At 50.8% G+C, this 21,948-nt stretch overlaps 1 protein-coding gene across 1 annotated transcript in view; it reads left to right on the forward strand.

Annotated features, from left to right (window-relative positions):
- LOC121156264 (mitochondrial intermediate peptidase) overlaps window positions 1-21,948 on the forward strand; it is a 130,261-nt gene that overhangs the window by 2,005 nt on the left and 106,308 nt on the right. Inside the window, exons 2-8 of the mRNA XM_040979879.1 lie at window positions 232-405; window positions 3,210-3,298; window positions 5,648-5,734; window positions 8,306-8,369; window positions 13,939-14,121; window positions 15,315-15,471; window positions 21,748-21,796. Coding sequence (XP_040835813.1) covers window positions 232-405; window positions 3,210-3,298; window positions 5,648-5,734; window positions 8,306-8,369; window positions 13,939-14,121; window positions 15,315-15,471; window positions 21,748-21,796 — 803 coding nt within the window. The remainder of the gene's footprint in view (window positions 1-231; window positions 406-3,209; window positions 3,299-5,647; window positions 5,735-8,305; window positions 8,370-13,938; window positions 14,122-15,314; window positions 15,472-21,747; window positions 21,797-21,948) is intronic.

The following is a 21,948-nucleotide window of genomic DNA, read 5'->3' on the forward strand; positions in this document are numbered from 1 at the left end:
CTTGCCTCAGACAGCGGTCCCCTGCTTTAATCCCCCTGACTGCTTGGTGGCCTCTGCAGTGACAGCCGGACTCTGACGGCATCCATGCTGTTTCCATGATTCTGAAAAGCAGTCTCTGTGACCTTGGCCCAATTGGGAGACAACCACCTCCCAAGAATTCCTTTACGGAAAGAGTCTTTGTGGTTCACACGGAGCAGAGTAACAGTTCTGGCCCTGTTCTTTGGATGTCAGGGTCTTTTCGGAGTTCCTGAGCTCAGTGCCCCGGAAGGATTTCACCTTGCCCAGGAGAAAGCCCTGAGGCAGACGGACCTGCTGGTGGAGCGTGCCTGCTCGACGCCGCCTGGACCCCAGACCGTGCGCATCTTCGACGAGCTCTCAGACGCCCTGTGCAGAGTGGCTGACCTGGTAAGACACCAGCAGGCTGATCACGTTGAAGTGTATCTCTTGTGTAATGTGAGTCTGTAAGAGTGAAAATGGCAGAGACTATGGACAGCTGTTGCGTTGGGGTGTCGACCTGAAGTATGTCATTGGGAATGGGACAGGTGTGTTTCGTATGTATATTTAATTAAAGGTCCATTGGAAGAGTGCTTGCTAATATGGCACATACTTTTGCTTCTCTGTTCATGGAGGCTTCGACCAAGATTCTAACAGAACATTCGTGTATGCATTTACCATAGAACTCCCAGTTTTTTATGAACCTTTTCAGGAATGCCTTTTCTGATTAAAATCAAAGTTCTGGCAGCAGATTGATTGCATGTAAAGACTTTTTATGTGTGAAAGTTGAAGTAGATGTGTTCCGAGGTGCCGTCACCAGCTCAGAAGCCCACAGCTGGGCTGGGAATCATGTGGCTTCCCATGCCTGTAGGGGCCAGAGCTTCGTCCTTTGTACATGTTGGTGCATGTAGCCGAGATCCGACTCATGCGTGACCGTGTGTGCACACGAAGTTGCTCTTTGCCTCTCAGTCTTTCAAAGGTGAGCTCCTCCCACAGGCCACGGTCTGTTATTGTCATGCGTAATGCAGTGATGACATCAAGGGCTTGCATTCCGGCCTGGGTGCTGGTTTAGACCCCCTAGCCCCAATCCCCCAGCCCCTGGGCAGCAGGCCCTGGGTTAACCCTGTGCCTGGGGCCACTGAAGACCCCTTCCAGCACATCTGCCTTTCCAGATGATGAGAGAGAGGGCCCCTGGATGCCGGGAGGTGCCATGGCCCTGAGGCCAGCCCCTGCCAGAGCTGGGCCCTGGGTGCCGGGAGGTGCCATGGCCCTGAGGTCAGCCCCTGCCGGAGCTGGGCCCTGGGTGCTGGGAGGTGCCATGGCCCCGTGGCCAGCCCCTAACAGAGCTGGGCACTGGGTGCTGGGAGGTGCTGTGGCCCCGTGGTCAGCCCCTGCCGGAGCTGGGCCCTGGGTGCCGGGAGGTGCCATGGCCCTGAGGCCAGCCCCTGCCGGAGCTGGGCCCTGGGTGCCGGGAGGTGCCATGGTCCCGCAGCCCCTACTGGAGCTGGGCTCTGTCCCTCCTGTGCTCTGTCCCTTCCAGGCCTGGCAGCTCATGTCAGATGAGCCCTTCTTGGGAGAGGCTGGGCTTCAGGTAGCATCTGCAGCTGTTTAAATAAAGTCTTTTAACTTCATAAGTAAATTTGAGTAAGCAGGACACAGAGCTGCCCCGTCACTGCCCCTGCCCCCGTCCCTAGCTCCCTGTGGAGTGTCACCTGCCCCTGCTGAGCCCCAGACCTGGCAGCCACTCGCCTCGTCCCCACCCTGGTTTGGTCTGTTCTCGGATGGCGTACAGGTGCAGCCATAGATGTTCCCAGAGCCAACGTAGTTTACCCAGCACAGCACTTCCCCCGGTTTGATCCTTTTCCTTGTCTGCGGCACCTGGGTTGATCAGTACCACCTCTCAGCCTGCTGTGCCACCACTGCAAGTTGAGCAGTGTTATGAAACTGACACAGTATTGGATTTTTTAAAAAGATTTTATTTTATTTTTATTGGAAAGTCAGATATACAGAGAGGAGGAGAGACAGAGAGGAAGATCTTCCATCCGATAATTCACTCCCCAGGTGACTGCAACGGATGGTGCTATGCTGATCCAAAGCCAGGAGACAGGAACTTCCTCCAGGTCTCTCACGCGGGTGCAGGGTCCCAAGGCTTTGGGCCGTCCTCGACTGCTTTCCCAGGCCACAAGCAGGGAGCTGGATGGGAAGTGGAGCTGCCGGGATTGGAACTGGCGCCCATATGGGATCCTGGCGCGTTCAAATTGAGGACTTTAACCACTAGGCCACGCCGCCAGGCATGCCAATGTTGGATTTTAAATTAGGTTATTTATTTATTTATTTTTATTAATTGTACTGCATTATGTGACACAGTTTCATAGGCTCTGGGATTCCCCCAACCCCTCCCCGTGCCCTCCCCCCATGGTGGATTCCTCCACCTTTGTTGTAGTGTTTCAGTGATTGGAAAGGTTTTAAAACTGTACTGTGTGTGCTTTTAAGATTTATTTAATTTTATTAGAAAGTCAGATATACAGAGAGGAGGAGAGACAGAGAGGAAGATCTTCTGTCTGATAGTTTACTCCCCAAGTGGCTGTAATGACTGAAGCTGTGCCAATATGAAGCTAGGAGCCAGAAGCCTCTTCTAGGTCTCGCAGGTGGGTGCAGGGTCCCAAGGCTTTGGGCCATCCTTGACTGCTTTCCCAGGCCACAAGCAGGAAGCTGGATGGGGAATGGGGCTGCTGGGCTTAGAACCGCCATCCATATGGGATCCCGGTACCTGCAAAGTGAGGACTTTTAGCCGCTAGGCTACCGCATCAGGCCCACTGTGTGTGTTTTTAAAAGCAGCTGGGAGCTGCTCTCAGGTGCCTGGTTAACCTGTGAGAACCGTTCTGTGAAGCATATGAGTTAGATTTGAGAATGCTTGAAGCCTGCTTTTTATTGAACTATAGACTAGGAAACATTTTCTTGGCATTTATATTTGAAGGCAGCAAATCTTTCCTAAAACAAAATGAGTAAAAGTTTGTTCTATGGAATATTCTGGAGAGCAACGTGTTCCTGGCACAGCTGCCCTGCCGTGCTGGGCGGGGAGCAGTCAGCCCAGGAGACACGCAGATCACGCCACCAGGACGCAGCTGGAACACACAAGTGTCCAGGCTTACCCTCGAGTACCGGGAGAAAGCTTCCCAGCCAACTGCCTTCTGCTTCTCTCTGCCTTTCGCCAGGCGGACTTCGTGAGGATCGCGCACCCGGAGCCGGCGTTCCGACAGGCGGCGGAGGAGGCTTGCAGAAGCATCGGCACCGTGGTGGAAAAGTACGTCCTCCCGGGGCGGCGGCGCGCTTCCCCGGCCCGCTGGGGTCAGCTGGTTTTGTCCTCAGTGCTTGAGCCCACCCAGCAGGCTGGAAGGGGGGTTGTGCAATGGCTGGGTGCCCATCACAGCACCTGGCACTGCGGGCCCGGCTGCTCTTTCAGCTGCCTGCCTCGGCCGGGAGTGAGGCCGGCGTGTGTGCCCTGCCTCCTGGCGCGGCGCTGGGGATTACCTGAGCTTGAATGGGGTCAGCCACATCTCACACCTCCAGCGTCTTGTGTTACCTTGGTGGCAGGTTGGAGATGCAGAGGATCACACAGTTAAGTGGACTACACGGCATGAAGCCAAAATGAGCCATGCCTAGCACCCGAGCAGTCGCCGGCTTTTTGGGGTGAGGCAGCGCCCAGAACAAGCATGAAGCTCCCCCCCTGGGAGGTGCTGAGACAAACTGCCGGCTCAGGCTCTGAAGGAGTGCAGTATGTTGATGTGACTTTGTGGTCAGTTGGAATGTCCTCATGCCGTTTAGGAGGGCCCCGTGGTGGAGTGCAGTGCACCACTCTCACGCGCTCCTAGTGCCGGGCGCTGCCGGACAGTGTGCAAGGCTTTGGAGAGCCCTGGGGACTCCAGGCAGCGCGAGGAAGCCAGCTGTTCATACAGCAGATGTCGGGGGACAGGAGCGAGATCTCTGCTAAGACGAGGCTTCCGGGCAGACCTAGCACGCAGGACACGCAGAGTGTGTGCTGGCTCTTTTTTCTGGCTGAACAATATCCGCTCCCTTTGGCGCAGTCACGGTGGCTTTTCTTAACAGCCCTTCAAGTCAGCACACCGGATGGGCGAACGCCGGTCCCTGTGGATTCCCGACAGTGGGTGTGCCGAAGGGGATGGGGACCATGGCTGGGAGAGAGAGCTTCGTAGATAGGAGAGCAGGGGAGCCCAGCAGTGGGGTTCGGTACGGCCAGCTGCAGCCTGGAACGCTCTCAGCGCTGTGTCCTGTCAGCTGATGGACTGGCCCGGGGGAAGACGCCAGGGATCCCAGATGGTAGCCAGGTTGGCTCGAGGGTTTCCCGGTCATCTTCTCTTTGCTGCGGAGGGCAGCGGTTCCCGGACTCCCTGCTGGAGCTTTGCCTTGGGGTCTCTCTGAGCCCCGTGACTCATTCTCTCCTGAATCTTCACTAACTTTCTGAGTTGAGGTTTGAAAAGTCGAGATGACTTCCGGTGCATGTGTAGGGTTGGTTTGGAGAAAAAAAAAACAGAAGGTCTAGAAGTCAGTTGTGGCTGTTGAGAATGCGTGCCCATAGAAGGTATAAGTGTGGTCTCAGCGTCTTCCAGCACGTAGGCGTGTGGGAGAGGGCCTGAGCCTTCCGCAGAGGCTGTGGCAGGGAAGGCTTCTGGGGTGAGGCTGGCACGCACACTGCCCTGTTCCCTGGCCTCTGATGGGTGTTCGGGAGTGAGCCACTAGACTGTATCCCTGCTCTTCTTGGGTGTTTTTTGATCGACGGTGGCTGCCTCAGGTCCCTGGGCGTTTGGGAAGAGCCAGCAGCATGGCAGCCACAGAAACCTGGGGTTCCTGTGTTAAAAGCCTTGGGGTTTTGACGATAAGCCGACTGGAGGCCTCGGTGTGGGGCTGCTCGTCCCTGCCTGAGCTCCAGCACGTAGGAGTTCCTGCTGTCTGTGTGTAGAGCTGACTTGCTTTTTCACCCTAGGAATGTCAGTGACCTTTTCGCATTTAGGGTAGAAGGGCTGGGTGGCTAGCAGTGGTGTTGCAGGTGAGGTTGAGGCCAGTGCTGGGAGGCCGTCTCTGTGCTCCCCAGCTTTGGCTAGGACCAGCTGCAGGGCCTGCCTAATGACTGTGGCTGTGGGTCGCTAAGAAATTTGCCCAAGCTCCTGCAGCAGTGGTGGGACCTTGGTTGCCTGCCTGCCTGGTGTGGGCTTCGGAGCCTTGGCCCCTGCACTCGCTCTGCTGTGGGCCTGCTAGTGTCTCCCAGATGAACCTGGGACTTGGGCTGCCCAGGTCAGGACTGGAAAAGTCTGTGCGTCTGTTTAGGCTCCCTCCTGTTCCCGTGGCTTTCCCCACGTGCAGAGCACAGGTAACCACGGGGATGCTGCAGTCAGGCTCTTTACCTGCTGGCGTAGCGCGTGCCTGTGACACTTGGCCCGGCAGGCTGCCTGTCCCTGCGCTGAGCAGGGCGCTGCTTTCCCAGGTCGGCAGGAAGGCACACAGCGGTACCCAGACTTGGTGTTTCTGGCCGTGTGTGTGTGTGTGTGTGTGTCCCTGTTGGCACTACCTTCTTACTGTCAAGGTAAAAATGAGATATGAAGAAACCGTTTCACTTGTTTTTGTGACTTTTTTCTAGGTTGAACACAAATGTGGAATTATATCAAAGTTTGCAGAAATTGCTAGCTGATAAGAACCTCGCGGATTCCCTTGATCCGGAAACCAGGTAGTCCATCCCTGTGCTGCGTCTGTCAGGACTGTGCTGCTGCAGCGTCATTGCCCCTGGGCGAAGGTGCTTCACTGCGCAGTGTGCTGTGCTGAGCAGATGGGCTGATGCTTAACTGCTGAGTGTACCCCAGTAACGTTAGTAAGTGCTGAGTGTACCCCAGTAATGTTAGTAAGTGCTGAGTGTACGCCAGTGATGAGATGGGCTTATGCTTCGTATTCCCTAATCAATTCCATCAGAAGATACATGTAGGGCCCGGCATGGTAGCTGAAGTCCTCGCGTCGCATGCAGCAAGGTCTCATATGAGTACCAGTTTGTGTCCTGGATTCTCCACTTCCCATCCAGCTCCCTGCTTGTGGCCTGGGAAAGCAGTCGGGGACAGCCCAAAGCCTTGGGACCCTGCACCTGCATGGGAGACCTGGAGGAAGGTCCTGGCTCCTGGCTTCAGATCGGCTCAGCTCTGGTTGATGCAGCTACTTGGAGAGTAAACCAGCAGATGGAAGATCTTCCTCTCTGTCTCTCCTCTCCTCTCTGTAAATCTGACTTTCCAATATAAAAATAAATCTTAAAAAAAAGATGCAAGCACAATGCTCTTATTAGCTACATGGTTTCTTCCTCACGATCCTTGAGATCATTTGGTTTGATTCATTAGAATGTAGTTTTTAAGTCTGGATTGGAAAGGCCCAATTTCTAGTTCAGTACGGAAGTCTGAGATTGTACTTTATTCTTTTTTTCTGCTCAGTTTTTTTTTTTTGTAAGGTAAGTATTATAGGTTTTGTCATTTACTCGCCTCTAAGAGTCACATTTTCCTGTCTTGTTTGTACCCATTTACTTTTTTATTTGTGGTGCACCAACTGCCTTTGACTGCTCATTTCTCCTTTTCCTTCTGCGTTTCTGTCACTGGGTGTGACCCTGTGTGAAGCCATGTTCTATGGGGACCAGCTGGGAATGAAATTTCACTGTTGGTCTAGCACATTCCAATACAGGCAGGGATGCATTTTCAGATTGTGTGGGTAGGTGCTTTTGCTTGCACCCTAACATCATGGATGTGTTTGTACAGACTTATGTGGTGTTCGGTTGGTCACTTGATGTGGCCTCTTGATTCAGTTGAGAAACGCAGTCCATGCAAGATGTGGGAGACTGCTGCCAGGGTAACTGGAAGAAGCACACAAGAATAAGGATGAGTAGCAGACCACAGGTAGTGGTCGGCATTGTGACACGGCGGCTTACGTCATTGCCCAACACGCTGGTATTCCACTTGAGTGCCAGTTTGAGGCCCGGCTGGTCAACCTGTGATTCAGCTCCCTGCCAATGTGTCTGGGAAAACAACTGAAGATGGTCTAAGTACTTGGGTCCCTGCATCCATGTGACAGGAGCCTGGAATTGCGTCTGGGTCTCCCACATGGGTAGCAGGGATCCCACATGGGTAGCAGGGACCGCCTCCCACTTTCCCAGGTGAACTAGCAGGGAGCTGCATCAAAGTGGAACTGTCAGGACTGGACCTGACGCTCTCACACGGGATGCCTGCATTGCAGACGCTGCCTTAAGATGCTGTGCCACAGTACTGGCCCAATACAAAAATTTTAGTACTCATCATCTTTGGTGTGATTTGGGGATTTTCAACTTTCCCATTAATTTCTATAGAATGTTTTGTGGCATAAACTTACATTGGTTGACACAGTAAACTTAGATGAGAAATTCACACCCCCAGTTCATCAACCCCCGCAAGTCTTTTGTTTCTTCTTTAACCGAAGAGAAAATGTGTTTGTTTGAAAAGATGATGCTGTTTTGAGGCATTTTGGAAGGAAGGTGAATGAGAAGGAGTTAGGGCAGGTGGTTTGGGGATGTGAAGCTTTTTGTAAGAGAGAAATGCGTGCGTGCTGAATGTGGTCTGTTGACATGCAGAATTTCAGAAGAATTTTCATTCAAGGTGTATGTGATGCATAATCAGGAAGATAAATTTGTCCAATTTGAAAAGCCAGGGAAAGCCAAAAGGAGCCCATCACTAGTTGGTGACCTTCCTTCCTTTGGAGGAAAAGGCGGTTGAAAAAGCATGCTATTGACAGGGAAAGGTGTTATACTTGGAATAGGGTCAGGATCAAAAAACAAAGAAAGCAGTTCTCACTCACCAAGAAAATCAATTTAGCTTTTCGAGTATTTGATACTAGTTTGGAAGAAAGCTGGAAAATTGTTGTGCAGAAGGCCTATGAAAAATTGTCTAGGTAGAAACTTCCCTGTGCTTTCAATGATTGGGATTTGGACGGGGTTGAAGTAAAGAAGCAGTTATCCTGGGACATTCACAGGTTAGTCATCGTGGGTGAGGGCATGAGCTCTTGCGTGCAGAAGCTGCTCCTGATTGGCTGGCAGCCAGCCGGATGCTCTGCCCGACTTCTCAAAGAGTTAACTCTGTACTTGAAAGAAATTGTCTTTGTGAACGTGTTAAAATACAACAACTTGGCAATTTCCAAAGGGGCTTATTAAGCCAAAAATGTTGATTGATTTGGCCAAAGAAATAGGTGTTTGTCAGCAGTTTTTGTTGCCTGTTGTAACGTGGGACTCCTTGGTTCACAGGCGAGTGGCTGAACTGTTCCTGTTTGATTTTGAAATCAGTGGGATTCATCTGGATGAAGACGAGGTAAGTGGTTCTGACCCCTCGTGCAGCACCGACTTGGAGTTGCTCTCTCTCGTGCTGCAGCCCTTGTGTGTTGCTTGAATTTGCATGTTATGGGAACACTCAGGTGCTTCGTCTTTGGAAGTCCTTGAGGAGGCTGTATTTTAATGCACTCAATTACACTGGTAATTGAGAAATCAGAAATGACTTGAGACGGCATGAGATGCGCAGTTACTAGGAAAGGGTGGCCGGCCAGTAGGCAAGCTGACATCTGGGGGGACCGTTTAGACCTCTGCATTCATGTGTTTATCATGCTCCACGTGTCTTTGACAGATCTGCTCTCTCTTGTTCTGGAAGCAGTGAGCGTTGGTTATACTGTTTGTACCAGAATTCAGGGCCTCCCCATACATGTGTCCAGACCCGCCCCCCGTTTCACAGACATGGGAAGACAGACGTTTGGTTGAAGTTCCCATCTCTGTTCCCAGGGCTTCTGTCTTTGTGGAACATGACTTCCTCAGAAACTGAGTGCCCCATTTTAGTATTAAGGATTGGAAGGGTGGTCGTCACTGGATGCTGTTGGAAAGTCAGCCACCACACAGTGTGTTCACTGTTTGCCTGCAGTCTCTTCTGATTTTTTTTTTTAAGACAAAGATAATTATGTTTCTCCTAATGTATAGTTATACAGATATGTCTGCATATACGTGGGCTCACACTTATGTATCTGTGTTATAGGTAAGTGATATAATTAAACCATTTTTCTTAAAAAATTTTTATTTTTATTGGAAAAGCAGATTTTGCAGAGAAGAGAGAAAGATCTTTCATTTGCTGGTTCACTCCTCAAATGGCTGCAAAGGCTGGAGCTGAGCCAATCCAAAGCCAGGAATCAGTTTTTTTCCTGGTCTCCCATGCAGGTGCAGGGTCCCGGGGCTTTGGGCTATCCTCCATTGCTTTTCCCAGCCGTAAGCAGGGGGCTGGATGGGAAGTGGAGCAGCCGGGATATGAACTGGTATCCACATGGGATCCTGGCCCTGGCAAGGGGAGGATCAGCCAATTGAGCTATCGTGTTGGCCCTGAGCCAGTTTTCTGTGAGTGTATTAGCTAATCAGAACATCTTGGCGAGTAGATAATAAGGGTCTTAACACGGTATATCCCATATCATCGATCATTCTGATCACTGTCATTTTGATTGGTGCTGGGTCCACACACGTGCCTGATGATTTTCTGTAGCTTGGGACCCCTGCTCCAACCCAGAGCTGAAATAAACTTCCTCAGCAGACCCCATGGCTCAAAGGCTCACCTGAGAGCTTACATGACCTAGAGGGGAGACCCTTGCCCTCCCAGAAGAGTTCTTTATTAGAACTTCCCTGTTACCTGTCCATAAAGATAGAATTTTAAATTTTGGAATGAGTTGACAGTTTTCCCTCGCCAATCTTTATCTTTCATAACAAAATGTATTTGTTTATGTGGTTTATCCAGAAGGCAGTGAGACATTTGCCGGGTTCTGATTCACTCCCCAGATGCCTACAACAGCTGGGACAGGGCCAGGCCCAGGTCAGGAGCCAGGCCCTCTCTCTGGTCTCGGGTGGGTGACAGGCAGCCAGCCACCAGGGCTGTTCCGGCCCCCTCGCAGGGAGCTGGAATCCAGGCGTTGTGATGCCGAGATGTAGACGTCCCAAAGGGCATCTGAGTGCTATGCCAGGCGCCTTCTCTGAGGCCCTGAGACAGGTCACTTTGAGCCTTGCGGACCCTGGTCGTACTAACACTCACTGTGATTCCCAGGGACTTGCACGTCTGCTGTTGTAAAGCTTGCATTCCTCATCTCTGTAGAGGCAGGTGCTGCTGTTGACTTCTGCTTGCGGATAAGGAAGCTGAGGCGGATGCTACTGTTACTTCTGCTTGCGGATAAGGAGGCCGAGGCGCCTCGTGGTTGTGGGAGGTTGCTGCTGGTCAGTCTGGTCTGACCTGCCTCTCCTCATTGGGTTGGTTTCTTAAAGTATCTTGCTTGTGACTGTCGGGCCCAGTACCTTCCCTGACTTGGTGTTGGGTAACTGGGTAACGCAGAGCTCACGTGCTCACCCCCCCGAGGCCCTCTGCAGGCCAGTGTGGGTACTGCCCCGTTCTCTGCCTGCTCATCGCTGTTGGCCTGGCTGCTGTCCTGGATGACTCTTCCTGCCCAGCCCACGTTTATCCAGTGTGAAACTTTTTCACTTCCCCAGGTGGAGTTTTATGTTCATCTCAAGTCACACATTGCTCCTTTCACTCGCCTGGCATCTGTCTTGTTACGTTGTTACTGTCTTACTTTGCTTATCTAAATGATAGGGTTGGTAAGAACCAGGAGTGTGGATCACTTTCTACAAGTTAAGCACGCACACGCATATTTAAAACGTTAATGTGTGTTTAAGAAACAGAAGGACGGATGGAGTTTTCATCGATGGCTTCATTTCCCAAATGCCCAACATGGCTGAGCCGGGCGAGGGCTGGAGCCAGGATCCAGGGTCGGCACCAGCAGGAACTTGAGGTCAGACTCTGAAGCTGGGATTGAACCCAGGCACTCCGGTGTGAAGCACACGTGTTTGGACTGCTGAGCCAAACGCTGCTTCGTTTGGGCCTTACGTTAAATGAATCATAATACTGCAAGCTCGTGCCCATCAATCATAAATTGTTTCCTAAGTGAGGTTGTTCGTGCAGATCTCTGTGCGTAGTTTTATATTGTTTTACTTAATCCTGGTGAAAGATGCTTCTGAAACCATGCTGACAAATCGTAGGTATTGAGTTTCAGCAGCTTTTCTGTAACCTGTTATTTGTAGGGTAGAGCTACCCTGAGCGAGCAGACTGCCTAAGAAGCCGTTAGCATCGGAGGTGCAGGTCGGGTGAATCTGCTCAAGGCCTCCGCCTGTGGCTCGGGGTCTGCCCTCACAGGGTACAAGAGGGCACACGGCGTGTTCTAAAAGAAATCGTAAAGCATCCTGTAATCCAGAAATCACATAGTCCCCTCCCCCTCCCAGTGTATTTCTGATTTGATTTTTTTTTAAGATCCCGTGTGAATGTAACAGAGAAGTTTAAAGAAGTATATGTGTTTGAGAAACACTATAGTGCGGTTTCATAGAAACATTAGAAATTCCAGAATAGTACAGCGTTCGCTTATTGTCTGTCGAGTGGGTCAGTGAAGTCAGGAAGTGAACTCGATCCAAATTCTTCCAGGGCTTTCTACTAATTGGGAACTTCCTCTGAATCAGTTTTATCAGATTTAATTTTTTTTTAAAGATTTATTTTATTTTTATTGGAAAGGCGGATATACAGAGAGGAGAGACAGAGAGGAAGATCTTCCGTCCGATGATTCACTCCCCAAGTGAGCGCAACGGCCGATGCTATGCCGATCCGAAGCCAGGAGCCTCTTCCGGGTCTCCCACGCGGGTGCAGGTTCCCAAAGCTTTGGGCCGTCCTCGACTGCTTTCCCAGGCCACAGGCAGGGAGCTGGAAGGGAAGCGGGGCCGCCGGGATTAGAACCGGCGCCCATATGGGATCCCGGGCGTGCAAGGTGAGGACCTTAACCACTGCGCCACCGTGCCGGGCCCCACATTTAGTTTTTGTTTTTTGAATAATAAGAGCTTTGAGGATAATTTTATAAGAACAATGACAGTTGTTAGGCGTCATTCATCTTTTGTGTCATTCCATTGATTACCACTAGGTGGCGATCAATGGCCATATAAAAAAGCAAAAGCAAAGACAAGTCTTGCCTGTGAAGACATCGCATTCTGTTTATTTGTCCCATGGAGTTTTCACTTTTATGAAGTTTGCATCTTTAATATTGAAAACTTTTCAACTTTTTAAACATATATTTACATCCTCTATGTTTGTCTTTTAAAAATATTTAGTGCTACTTAACTTTTCAGGGCGTAACACAGGTTAGAATTTGTTAACGGCTTTGGCTCTTGCTGCTCAAAAAGGCCCTCCTGGGATTCACATGAAAGCCGTCCGCAGCCCCGCCCAGCAGCCTGTCTGGTTTTCTGAGAAAGAGTAACAAAATTCCTTCCTTGTCCTCTGGACAACCGAGGGGACTGCGGTGCCCTGCATCTTAGAGCGTTGGTGGCAGCTCCCGACGTGATGCGTGCTTGCCTGGGAGACTGCGTGTTGCAGAGGTGTGACTGTATGGCAGATCTGTGCAGCTGTTGCAGCGTCATGTCCTCATCCGTGACCATCCAAGGCCCTGATGGCGTGAGGCCCCTGAGCCCTAAACTGGGGACACGGAGCGGAAGACGTGACCCTGCCCCTGAAGAGGCTTTGCTGTGCCTGCTCTGCAGCCGCTCAGATATTTGTAAAATCAGAATTTTTATTTTATTTAAACATTAAAAAAAGATTGTTATCAGTGAGAGTGAGGTGCCATCTTTGGCACATTCTCCAAATGTTTGCAGTGACTGGGGCGGGGTGAGGTCTTGACCTGGGAGCTGGGAATGTGAGGCACACGTGCGCATGGGCTGCCGGCAGCCCAGTTCCTTGAGCTCTGTATTAGCAGGAAGCTGGAGTTAGGAATCAGGCCCTGTTACTCCAGTGTGGGACACGGGTGCCCTAACCGCTGGGCTCCATGCCTGCTCCCCACGTCAGATCAGGCCCTGGTACTCCAGTGTGGGCCACAGGCGCCCTAACCGCTGGGCTCCATGCCTGCTCCCCACGTCAGATCAGGCCCTGGTACTCCAGTGTGGGCCACAGGTGCCCTAACCACTGGGCTCCATGCCTGCTCCCCAAGTCAGATCAGGCCCTGGTACTCCAGTGTGGACATGGGTGCCCTAACCGCTGGGCTCCATGCCTGCTCCCCACGTCAGATCAGGCCCTGGTACTCCAGTGTGGGCCACGGGTGCCCTAACCGCTGGGCTCCATGTCTGCTCCCCACGTCAGATCAGGCCCTGGTACTCCATTGTGGGCATGGGCGCCCTAACCACTACATGCCTGCTCCCCAAGTCAGATCAGGCCCTGGTACTCCAGTGTGGCCATGGGCGCCCTAACCGCTAGGCTCCATGCCTGCTCCCCAAGTCAGAACTTTCAAAGTACACCTCTGCACTTCTTGATTATTCACTGTGATTTCTGAAGAATATTGCCTTTGCCGTTTAGCTCAAAAAATGTTTGAAGACCAAGGACATTTTCTAATTTGGCCTTTTAATACTTAATTCTGTTTATTCTAGAAGTAGTTTCGAGGCAGCGTATTGAATAGTCTCGACCAGGCCACTCTTCTGATTCACTTTGGAGGGAGGACAGGAGTCTGTGCTTCTTAACGTTGCTGATTCAAAGCTGAGTTATACAACCTGGACCTCACGTAGAACTCTACAAGTTATGTGAATCTCATAGCCTAGGAATATTGTAAAGCAACAAGGAGAGTCGTTATGTCAGGATATTAATATCTGCCCATAATTAGTCAATATATTGCATATACGGTGTACTTATATATTACACATTTATAACAAACTGCATATTTTGCGTATTTCATGAAATTATAATTTAATACTGTATGAATTGATTTGCCACCTTTACAGGTTGTCTGTTAAGTTGTGAAATGTTAGTTCTAAGTAGCTCTAAATCTCTTTTCCTCTCCCACATGTAGCGTCAAAGAGCAGTGGATCTTAATGTGAAAATCTTGGATTTGAGTAGTAGATTTCTCATGGGAGCCAACTTCCCCAACAAGGTTGAGAGGCACGTCCTGCCCGGACACATTCGCCATAACTTTACACGTGACGGGGATCATGTCATAGTTGACGGTCTCCATGCTGAAGCCTCAGATGACCTGGTATGTATGTTTTCTGGTACCTGCTGTGGTTCCTGGAGTTATGTATGTATTTATTTATTTAGTAGGCAGAGTGATAGAAGAGACAGAGAGAACCTTCTGTCCACTGATTCTCTCCCCACGTGGCTGCCACAGCCAGTTCTGGGCTAGGCTCAAGCCGGGAACTCCATCTTGGTGCCCCAAGCGGCCCTGAGCTCTGAGCCTGTTGCGTTGCTTTCTCACATGCCTTGGCAGCCAGCCGGATGAGAAGCAGCAGGCTGGGACTTGGACTGGTGCTCTGGCATGGGGTGCCAGGGTTGCACAAGTGGTTTAAGTTCTTGAGCTGCAGTGCAGCCCTCATGGCTGCTGTCCTACCCACATTTCTTTTTTTCTTTAAATATATATATATATTTGACAAGTGAGATATACAGAGAGGAGGAGAGACAGGAAGATCTTCCTTCCGATGGTTCACTTCCCAAGCAGCCACAATGGCTGGTGCTGAGCCGATCCAAAGCCAGGGCCAGGAACTTCCTCCAGGACTCCCACACAGGTGCAGGGTCCCAAAGCTTTGGGCTGTCCTCGACTGCTTTCCCAGGCCACAAGCAGGGAGCTAGATGGGAAGTGGAGCTGCCGGGATTAGAACCGGCTCCCATATGGGATCCCAGCACATTCAAGGCGAGGACTTTAACTGTTACGCTATTGCGCCGGGCCCCCAATTTCTTTAACGATGTAATAATATCTTTAAAAATCCTTTAGTGTCAGCCCTAAACATTTAACTTGTGGAATTGTTAAATCTTTTGTGTAATGGGAAATGATTTACGATGGTTTATTTACTCACCTCTCATAGAGAACTCTATTTTAAAAGTGTGCTGGCCAGTGGCAGGGATGGGTGTTCTCAACTCCTGACAGGTGGGCCCAGGATAAGTTACCCCGCTGAGGACACTGAGACACAGCGCCCTGGGGCCCCCCGTCGCTGTTCTGTGGGGAGACTCGGAAAGTTGTCGGCAAGGGAAATTATAAAGTGGTCCATGTTCTTTGTGGGCTTTTTGAAGCCGTGGTATTATGCCGAAAGCTTTATCTGCCTTTTGTAAGCTACTGCTTCATTCTGACAGCAGAGATCACCTCCGCCGAGGAAGACATGAGAGTCCCGTGATTCTTGATTTGCATTTTGTGCGTAATCTTTATGTCATTCACCGTTTTTTTTTTTTTATATGTAGGTGCGAGAAGCTGCCTATAAAATTTTCCTTTATCCCAATGCTGGCCAACTGAAGTGCTTGGAGGAGCTGCTGAGCAGCAGAGATCTGCTGGCCAAGTTAGTGGGATATTCCACGTTTTCCCACAGGGCTCTCCAAGGGACGATAGCCAAAAGTCCAGGTATGCCTCTCGGTCTGAATATGAGGACAGTAGAGAGTTTTGTGTAACCAACTCTGATTTCAAAGAATAATAAATTAGTCTTTTTGTTTTTAAGTACATTAGAGAACCATTAAGTGCCACTTCTGAAGTTTTTTTGGGGGGGTTATTTTTCTATTTAAAATTTTCTTTTAAAGATTTATTTTTATATTTATTGAAAAGTCAGATATACAGAGATAAGGAGAGACAGAGAGAAGATCTTTTGTCCGCTGATTCACTCCCCAAGTGAGCACAATAGGCCGGTGCTATGCTGATTCCAAGCCAGGAGCCAGGAGCCTCCTCCAGGTCTCCCACACAGGTGCAGGGTCCCAAGGCTTTGGGCCGTCCTTGACTGCTTTCCCAGGCCACAAGCAGGGAGCTGGATGTGAACCGGCGCCCATATGGGATTAGAACCAGCGCCCATATGGGATCCCAGTGTGTGCAAGGTAAGGACTTCAGTTGCTAGGCTACTGTGCCGGGTCTTTTGTTTTATTTTAAAATATAGCTAATAATTCTAAATATGTGCTGTCCAACTAAGGCTTTTTATCTCTCATTTGCACATTGAGTAAATCAGACCTACCTTTTCATTTGATTGTGATCTCAAGTTTCATTCTCACACAAGAAGATGAAAAGTGGTGGGAGGCTGAAGAGCCACGTTTTCACGGAGCCGAAGGCTCGGAGTGAGCCGGGCCTCCGCAGCGGCTCCCCGTGGCCAGGAGTGCTGCTTGGCCAGGCTCGTGCTGGGAGCAGTGCGCAGGCTCTTCTTGCCGGTGTGTGAAAAGCTTGCTTTTCCCTGTACTGACTTTCTTATGACTCTTTATTTCTAAGAGAAGAAAAATTATGCAATAATAATAGCACAAATATATACACACTTTTTAAAAAGAAATTTTTATTTCTGTGATACTGTTTTGTAATTATGGAAGTTCCCCTTTTCCCTCCGTGTTATTACAATAGTGTAGTCCTTTAATAGCAGTTATAAGTTTAATATTCTGCTATTAAACTGCATCATACAGTGTAGGTATAGACAAAGAGAAAACCTAGTATCCTATTGTCAAGATCAGAGAAAAGCCTCTTCAAAAGAATTTATTAGATTGTATTTTAGGCAGTAAGTTGGTAGTGGTGATTTGAGATGGTGGAACTATTCAGATTTGAGGCAGATCTCGGTGGTTTAAGGCTTGGTGGGCTGAGAGGGAGGAGAGGGGAGTGTGGCCGTCGGTTGCCCTTAGGTGATGGGCGTGCCATTCCTGGAAAGCGGGGACACAGCAGAACTCTGTTGTGGGTGGAACTGCACCCTTCTGTCGTGACGTCATTCCCTTCGCGTTTACCCCTCTTGCTTTAGCACGCTGCGTCATCTCCCAGCTTGTCTGAAATCCGCTCAGTCCTGTTCTACGCTCTTTCACAAACAGCCACTTCCTCTGATCTGTCAGGATCTCTCAAGTCCCAGGCAGGTCCCTGCGCAGGCTGGCTCCTTCCCTGATGCTGCTTCCACACCGTCGGTGGGGCACTCCTCCCGCCTCCCGGAACCCTGCCCAGGCCAGCCGCTCACCGTCGGTGGGGCACTCCTCCTGCCCCCGGACCCCTGCCCAGGCCAGCCGCTCACCGTCAGTGGGGCACTCCTCCCGCCCCCTGCACCCCTGCCCAGGCCAGCCGCTCACCGTCAGTGGGGCACTCCTCCCGCCCCCTGGACCCCTGCCCAGGCCAGCCGCTCACCGTCAGTGGGGCACTCTTCCTGCCCCCGGACCCCTGCCCAGGCCAGCCGCTCACCGTCGGTGGGGCACTCCTCCCGCCCCCTGCACCCCTGCCCAGGCCAGCCGCTCACCGTCAGTGGGGCACTCCTCCTGCCCCTGGACCCCTGCCCAGGCCAGCCGCTCACAGCGCAGACCCACCTCTGCTCTGCACCCACCTGAGCCGCTGCGTGTTCCTCGGGCTGCCTCACCCCTGAGCCCTCACGGGAGCTTGTTATCCAAGTTTATTTAATTTGCTTCACATGACTTATGTTTAATATAGAGGAGTGTGTGATGGATTTGTATTGTAGTTTTATTCTGTGATCAGCACTTTGTTACATTTTAATTTGTGGTTGATTATTGAATGAAAGATGGCATTAGGCCATTATGTAGCGCTTGTTCTGCTCTGCCTTGTGTGTGCCCTCCGTGCTTTGTGCGCGGGCACCCATGCAGCCCACAGGCCAGGAGTCCACGGCCAGGGTGCGGCATGCAGCGGGCACCCATGCAGCCCACAGGCCAGGAGTCCATGGCCAGGGTGCAGCAGAACTGAAACCTAAAACCCTGGCCTAAATTCCCTGTTTTCTATGGGGACTCTTTCAGACCAAATGTCCTGTACTTTCTGTCATCTACAGTCTACTTTCATTTATTTTTTCAAGAAACTGTTTTACTTTTTTTTTGTTTTTTAAAGATTTATTTATTTTTATTACAAAGTTAAATATATAGAGAGACGGAGAGATAGAGAAGATCTTCCATCCGATGATTCACTCCCCAAGTGAGCGCAACGGCCAATGCTATGCCGATCCGAAGCCAGGAGCCTCTTCCGGGTCTCCCACGTGGGTGCAGGTTCCCAAAGCTTTGGGCTGTCCTCGACTGCCTTCCAGGGCCACAGGCAGGGAGCTGGACGGGAAGTGGAGCTGCTGGGATTAGAACCGGTGCCCATATGGGATCCTGGCGCATTCAAGGCGAGGACTTTAGCCACTAGACCATGCTGCCCAGCCCGAAACTATTTTATTTGAAAAGCAAAAAGAGAGAGAGAGATCCTGTTCACTATCTTCTCCCTGGTGCCTACAACAGCTGGTGCTGGAGCAGGCTGAAGCTGGGAGCTGGGAACCCAGTCTGAGCCTGCTATATGGGCTACTTGAGCCGACACCTGCTCCCTCCCGAGATGTGTATAAATAGAAAGCTGGATTTTGATCTGGAGCCTGTGTGCGAACTCCAAAATGGGATAGACATGTCCCAAAGAGGGTCTTAACTTTTGCACCCAAATGTTTATTCTTGATTTAAGAAATTTTTACTGAGATTGGCATGGTAGCCTAGCAGCTAAAGTCCTCGCCTTGCATGCATTAGGATCCCATATGGGCGCCGGTTCACATCCCGGTGATTCCGCTGCCCATCCAGCTCCCTGCTTGTGGCCTGGGAAAGCAGTGGAGGATGCCCAAGGCCTTGGGACCCTGCACCCGTGTGGGAGACCCGGAGGAGGCTCCTGGCTCCTGGCTTCGGATCAGCTCAGCATCAACCGTTGTGGCCACTGGGGAGTGAATCACTGGACAAAAGATCTTTCTCTCTCTCCTCTCTGTATATCTGACTTTCCAATAAAAATAAATAACTCTTTTTAAAAAACCAGGCATAGTATATGCTGTATTACTAGCCATTACAGGCAGTAGAGACACTTACTTGAGAGCAGAAGAAAGTGCCTGCAGTTTTCCAGGAACCCAGGGGCTCCAGAGGCACAGGTGAAAAGTAAGGTCTGGTGAGGCCGAAAAGTGCCTGTTATGTTTGGGGAAAAGCAGAGGGCAGAATTGGCCAGAGGGGCATGAGTGAGCAGGGACAGGAAGAGGGGCAGCCAGTGAGTGGGCAAGGAGCGCCCTGTAGGAGAGCCTAAAGCTCAGTCGATAGGAGAAGCCATGGGTATGGACAGCAACATGAGATGATCTGAACTCATCCTAGTGCTAAGTAATGTGCTACAGCCACTGGGGGTGGACTGCGGCAGGGCAGGGGTGAGGAGAGGTGAGTTAGAGGCTGTTTGGGGAGGCACCGGGTGTTGGCTCCAATGACACATTGTTTCATGAGAAACAGCGGCATCTTGGCGGAGCAGCAGCAGAGGTGGCACGATGTGGTCAGACACTGCATGTGCAGCGTCTTGGAGGGAGAGCCAGGGACTCTGTAGGCAACTGGAAAAATGGGCATTGTGGTAACCCTTTACTAAGATGGGAGAACCAATACCTTGATTTAGATCTGAAAAAGTTTGAGGTGCCAGTTGACATTCAGGGGTGATGATGAGCAGGCATTTAGGTCCTCAGCCATGGAGTTGAAAGGGTTCTGAGCGGGAGATGTGAATTTGGGTCTGTGTCTACAGTCGCGAGGCTGTCTGAGATGACCAAGGAAGTGCGTTTAAAGAATGCCAGCGCAAGGACTGTGCCTGGGTGCCTTACGGGTATCAGAAGTCAGGCATGTGTGGAAGCAATGGTAGAGGCTGCCCCACAGTACAGATCCCTGAGCAAAGGAGCGTGGAAACAAATCTGTGGTTCTGGAGTTACAGCAGAAGTGTGAGGCTGACTGCGGGGCAGTGGGCAGGCCGGGCATGAGGAGGGCAAGGACTGACTGTCGGCTGGAACGTTGGGGGTTGCCGGCTCGGGAGCTGAGATGCTAAGCCGGATGGACTCGTCCCGAAGGCTGTGTGCTGCCACACGGGTGCACACGTATGTGGAATTGTGACAGTGAGAGACCGCAGTCGGTTGGTGTTCCATGCACGGGTTGAATGTCTGTATGCCTGCAACAGGCAGGGTGGAGCCAGGCTGAAGTTAGACACCAGGACGTGCCCCCCCATGTGGTGTCAGGAACCTCTGTGCTTGAGCCGTCATCCCGTGCCTCGCAGAGTGTAGCTTGGCAGGAAGCTGAGTCAGCAGTGGGGTCGGGACGTAAGCCCAGGCACGGTGACCAAGGCAGGTTAGACACTGCCATTGTTTCGCAGTGGGACTTCTGTGCAGTTATGAAAGATGTGACCTGTGTGTCGGGGGGGGGGATGACTAATTTAGAGCCTGGAGATGCGCACACATACACTCACACCTGTTTATGCATTTATGTATGTGTATGCACATAGATGTTAACATTAATGCAGGTTGGCGCATGTTTGGTGCCTCAGGAGTAGTTAGAACAAGGCCGTAGGATCTGGGGAGTTGGGGACATCTGTCGGGGGATTTTGTAGCTGTTGGAGGTTTCTCCAGATGACAGAGTGAAGGAATGAGGACGTTGTTGCGTAGGGGAGCGGTCAGGCCGGGGGTGCATGAGGTAAAGGGGTGTATTGCTGGGACAGGTGCGTGAGGAAGTGACTGTGCAGTGAGGGTGGGGGCTTTTAAACTCAGGGCGTTTCAAATTTGGTCTTTTTATGATGATAGTTATTCAAGGTAGGTTCAGAGAGACCGATTCTTCACTTGTGACTAGGAAGATGAAATGGGTGCATGGTGGAAATGAGAAGCTTCCATGGTAACTTGCTTGGAGACAGTTGCTCGCGTGCTGTTGGGAAGTGCAGCCACGGTGTGGATCCCAGGGCGGCTTCTGTTTCTGTTGTGGCGTTCTCAGCAGCACTGAGCCTGGCACAGGAGGCCGTGTCTTGCAGAACTAAACCCCAGCAGCCGTGTTCAGTCTCCGCAGGGGCGGGGTCCCCGGCCGCTCTGTGGCTTAGGTTAACCTCCATTCTTTCCTTAGGCTTTTATTTCGCTTGGAGAGGAGATAAGGTAAATTGAAGAGAGGATGAGAAACTGAAAACCATATTGAAGATCATCTGGAAAATATAAAAGGCGTGTTTGTGGCAAGCTAAAATACATACGAAACGTCCAAACATGTAAATCGGTGGATTTGAAGTGCTGAATTTAAAGCGAGCACATGGCATGCGCCCTGCCATGAGCACGCGTGACCACTCTGCCCCCTGCCCTGTGACTGTGGAAGTCGCGCTGACCACAGCTGAAGTCTTTTGAGCAAACACTTAAAAACGCTCTCAGCATTCAGCACTTTGACAGGCGGTTCTTGCTCTGTGTTCTTTTGCTGTTGATTCACAGTGGTTTACTGTTCTATACAAATAGAAAAGGGGTTAACCAGAAAAATGTTGATTTTTTTAAAGTCCAACTCTTGGTAAATCGTGCTTCTGAACTGTACAGATTTTCATGCACAAATCAGAGTCTAAACTATCTCTTAGGAACCTAGAAAAACCACCAAACATAGCTAGGAAATTTTTTTTTCTTTCTTACACATCTAAATAGAAATATATTAAAATTTTGGGATTTTTTGTTTTTTTCTCCAGTCTCACTTTCCCTCTTGTAACTTGGGAGTTGAAGACATTGCATAACTTCTGGGCTGGTTGATTTGCTTTTCTGATTATGAAAGCACTGCCATCTAGGAATCTTTTGTTGTAGGACCAGTGTGTGTGGGCAGCCCAGCTCCCCTGTGGAATTCGCCCCGGGAGGGAGTTAGCGTACAGGTTAGGGTCAGTGTGTTACGTTTCCCATCACTGAAGTTGCCCTCCTCTGGATTTGATTTCTAGAGACTGTCCTGCAGTTCCTGGAGAAGCTCTCCGACAGACTTTCTGAAAGGTTAGTGTTCAGTTACGTGGCTGGATCTGGTAAGAACTGGGAAGGCCCTCCTAAGAGGAGCGCTCCCGCCGAGGGAGCAGGCCAGGGTCCTCTCGGGGCCCGCCTGCCAGCAGAGTGCCTGTGGGCGCTCAGCCTTCGTGTGTATTCCAAGC

The sequence above is a fragment of the Ochotona curzoniae genome, unplaced genomic scaffold, assembly GCF_017591425.1.
Source record: "Ochotona curzoniae isolate NIBS_2020 unplaced genomic scaffold, NIBS_Ocur_1.0 contig_3332, whole genome shotgun sequence".
NCBI classification, from domain to species: domain Eukaryota; kingdom Metazoa; phylum Chordata; class Mammalia; order Lagomorpha; family Ochotonidae; genus Ochotona; species Ochotona curzoniae.